Source organism: Parasteatoda tepidariorum, unplaced genomic scaffold (genome assembly GCF_043381705.1).
Source record: "Parasteatoda tepidariorum isolate YZ-2023 unplaced genomic scaffold, CAS_Ptep_4.0 HiC_scaffold_732, whole genome shotgun sequence".
Lineage (NCBI taxonomy): Eukaryota > Metazoa > Arthropoda > Arachnida > Araneae > Theridiidae > Parasteatoda > Parasteatoda tepidariorum.
The window spans coordinates 30,523-34,325 of NW_027261895.1; the positions used below are offsets into that span (position 1 = coordinate 30,523).

Here is a 3,803-nt window from a genome sequence, read left to right on the forward strand (position 1 = left end):
TAGTATAGTAGGATTTTTCAAGGTGATACTAAAATATCGTGCGATTTCATATGGTGTTGAGGGTGTTCCGCTGTTTTTGTTTTGGTGTGCGGAATTGAACACCTTAGAAATTAGGTTGAGGAATTTATTGAATGGAGATGAGGCAATGATTGAGGCAGTGGAAATCGAAGAAATTTCTTGAGCTAATATTACACTTCCAAATCCGAAATACATGGAAGGAAATGGTGTCAATGGGAATTAGATTGACATTTAGTAATGATGAATTGTTTGAAAATTGTGAAATTTCATTGTTAATTGGTCAGGGTTTTTATTGGTCTTTAACAAAACAAATTAAAAGATTGGATTTCTCACTGGTTGCTATTGATACCAGTCTTGGTTGGTCTCTTCAGGGTAAATGTGATGAGCATAGTGTTTGTACGTCTGTAAATTTGGTTATCAATGAAAATAAATTAATTTCGGCTGAATTAAGGAAATTCTGGGAGTAAGAAAATTTAGGAATATTTGACAAGGATTCGGTGATTTTAGGTAATAGAGATGAAGAGGTGCTTAGTGAGTTTGATAATTCAGTTAGTTTTGTAGATGGTAGATACCGTGTAAGCTTGCCTTGGAGACCAGGTATGAGAGAAGTTTTGAAAAATAATGAAAATATTGCTCGTAAGCGTTTTGAAAGGTTATGTTGTAGGTTTGGGATGGATCCAGAGTTGCATTGTGAATATAGGAATGTAATCGATGGTTACATTAAGGGAGGTATAGTTGAGCATACTTCATGTGATTCTTTGAGGGATAGTAAGGGATTTTTTCTGCCCCATCATGCAGTGATACGCAATGACAAATCTACCAGTAGACTGCGTATTGTGTTTGATGGATCTAGTCATGAAGATGGGTATGCCTCGTTAAATCAAAGCTTATTTACTGGTCCAAACTTACATTTTGATATTCTGGAACTTCTACGTTTTCGGGAAAATCCTATAGCGTTTACAGCTGATGTAAAATCTGCATTTCTTCAAATTGAACTTGATATTCCTGATAGAAACTTTATTCGTTTTTACTGGGCAGATAGCTTGAATGGTAATCCCTACATTTTGAATTTTGCCAGAGTTCTATTTGGCCTTAGGCCTAGTCCATACCTTCTTGCAGCGACTTTGAAACATCATTTTAGAAAATACAAGGAACAGTTTCCAGAGACATTTGAGTTATTAAATAGCTCGGTATACGTCGATGATCTCATTTTGGGACAAAATAATATTGAAGACGCTTTAAGTACTTCCAAGGAGTGCTAGCAAATATTTAGTGATGCGGGTATGTTGTTACACAAATGGACCACTAATTCGGAAAATCTCGCTTTGTTATGGAAACACGAAAGTATTGAAACACAGCACTCTAAAAACACGTTAGCTGATTCCAAACCTTCAATTAAAGTTTTGGGACTATCGTGGGATGCCGAAAATGATCTAATATATTTTGAACCGAAGGACCTTTTAAAATTTCTGTATCGTAAAATAGAATCAAAAGATCAATTTTGCGTGTAGTCGGACGAATCTTCGATGCTCTCGGTCGCTAAACCTTCATATGTCCGTCCATTTCATGCTCGTGTGCGCTCTCTCATTCGAACTTTTGACATGTGTGACGTGCCAACACAATCAATAGATCACCTTCTCATACCACCATGGATCATCGCACCACCTCAGTTTTATTCCCTTTTTAAGTTGTACAGTAAATCTAATATTGCATCCACCATTTATCAACAAATATTCAATTCTCATCGTCACCAATATTTTGAGTATGTGCCTGTATATACTGACGGATCAAAATCTGCGGGATACGTAGGCTGTGGTGTCATCATCGCTGATGATACTTATAGCTACAAGATCCCAGACATTTGTTCCGTCTTCACTGCGGAAGCTGTTGCCATTCTTTTGGCATTGCGGCTGATTTCTTCGCGTTCCGAACGAAAGTATTTTATATACTCTGATAGTAAGAGCGTTTTGAACCAGCTAGAAAATTTTCGCAGCGATACTCACCCAATCTTATGCTTCATTAATCATATATTAATCGCTCTTCGCAAAAAGGGACTTGATATTTCATTTTGCTGGATACCGAGTCACGTCGGTATCCCAGGGAATGAGTTGGCTGATTCTGCAGCACGATCTGCAACTACTGAATTAACCATATCTGTACCATTCTCAGACATTAAACTACATGTTCGACAGCTCATCTCGTCCCTTTGGCAACAGCATTGGGACCTTCAAACTCAAAATAAACTTCATAACATCAAACCATATATAGACCCCTTAACTGTATTACGATTACGTAATGCAGATGTAAAGCTTAATCGTCTCAGAATCGGCCACACTCGACTCACGCATCTTCATCTGTTGTTTGGAGAATCTCCTCCCAAATGCGACTCTTGCAATACTTTACTTACGGTTCATCACATTTTAACCACTTGTCCTTGTTTTGTCCTTTGGATCTTGTGCCATAAAACTTCTACATTCAATCCAATCGATGCTCTCGGTATACTAGGTCCATTCGTCATTAGATTAAAATGCCTTCTTCAGGAACTTTGGTCTGCAGGACTTGATTGGGACTCGGATCTTCCCTCTGAGCTACACCGCAAGTGGCAGAAGTGAGGCGGATGATTTGACTTATATTAAGATACCACGTTATTATTTGGGTGAATCGAATAAAAAATTAATGAATTTGGAAATGCATTGCTTTTCCGATGCAAGCAAAATAGCTTATGGAACAGTTCTTTATTTGCGGTTTGTCACTTCAGGTAATAGCATAGAAACTAGTTTTATTTGTTCGAAAAGTCGTGTAGCACCATTGAAATCGCTAACACTGCCACGATTAGAGTTGACTGCAGCCCTATTATCGGCCAGGTTAGCCAAACAAGTATCGTCTTGTCTTAAATTTGAAAGCAATATATATTTTTGAACTGACTCACTTATTTCGTATTATTGGATACGTGGTGATTCTTCAACCTTTAAACCATATGTCAAAAATCGCGTTGAAGAAATTCAGACACTTTCTAATCCAAATCAATGGGGACATTGTCCAGGACGGGACAACCCCGATGACATTATTTCACGAGGTACATCCGCTACCAAACTATTGCATAGTGATTTGTGGTGGAATGGGCCAGCATGGCTCAAACAACCACCAGATCAATGGCCAAACCTCCAACCCAATTTTGATTTGGACTGAAGTTCAAAGGAACTGGAACATCGCTCCAATGTCCATGTGGCTATTACCAAGCAGAGAGAACCATTTGTCGACATAAATCGATTCAGCAGTTTAAAAAGACTTTTAAGGGGTAACTGCTTGGGTGTTACGATTTGTGAACAATGCTCGAAATATTAATAAATCTACAAACTCGTGTCTCACGGCGGATGAGATACAAAATGCAGAACAATTTTGGATAAAAAGTATTCAAAACGAATTTTATCCAGAGGAGATATCGACTTTAAAAGACAATAAGCAACTTCGAAATAATTCTGAAATAAAAACTTTAGTGCCATACTTAGATAAGGACAATATATTGCGAATTACCAGTCGATTAAATGAAGCAGATTTGTTCTTGGGTGAAAAGCATCCAATAATTCTTCCTCGGAGTAGTAAATTTGCCGAGTTGCTTGTGATTAGGGAACATGAACGTATTGCTCATTGTGGTGTATCGGCAACTTTGACTCAAATTCGAAAAAATTATTGGATACCTCAAATGGAATGTCGTCAGCTAGCAAAATCAATGATTCGGCTTTGTCTCATTTGTAAAAAATGCCAAACCAGCTGACCAACTAAGT

General features: G+C 37.8%; 1 protein-coding gene across 1 annotated transcript; it reads left to right on the top strand.

Moving 5' to 3' along the window:
- Positions 1 to 221: 221 nt before the first annotated feature.
- On the top strand, positions 222 to 1,280 carry LOC107436954 (uncharacterized). The gene is made up of 2 exons (XM_016048794.2): positions 222 to 414; positions 526 to 1,280. The coding sequence occupies exons 1-2, from the start codon at positions 222 to 224 to the stop codon at positions 1,278 to 1,280; spliced, it is 948 nt and encodes a 315-aa protein (XP_015904280.2).
- The last annotated feature ends 2,523 nt before the right edge of the window (positions 1,281 to 3,803 follow it).

Excerpts from the sequence above, each read along its gene's own strand:
- LOC107436954 (XM_016048794.2), top strand. The coding sequence starts at position 222 with ATGGTGTCAATGGGAATTAGATTGACATTTAGTAATGATGAATTGTTT. Across the intron at positions 415-525 it reads ATGTGATGAGCATAGTGTTT|GTAATAGAGATGAAGAGGTG; the intron begins GTACGTCTGTAA and ends CGGTGATTTTAG.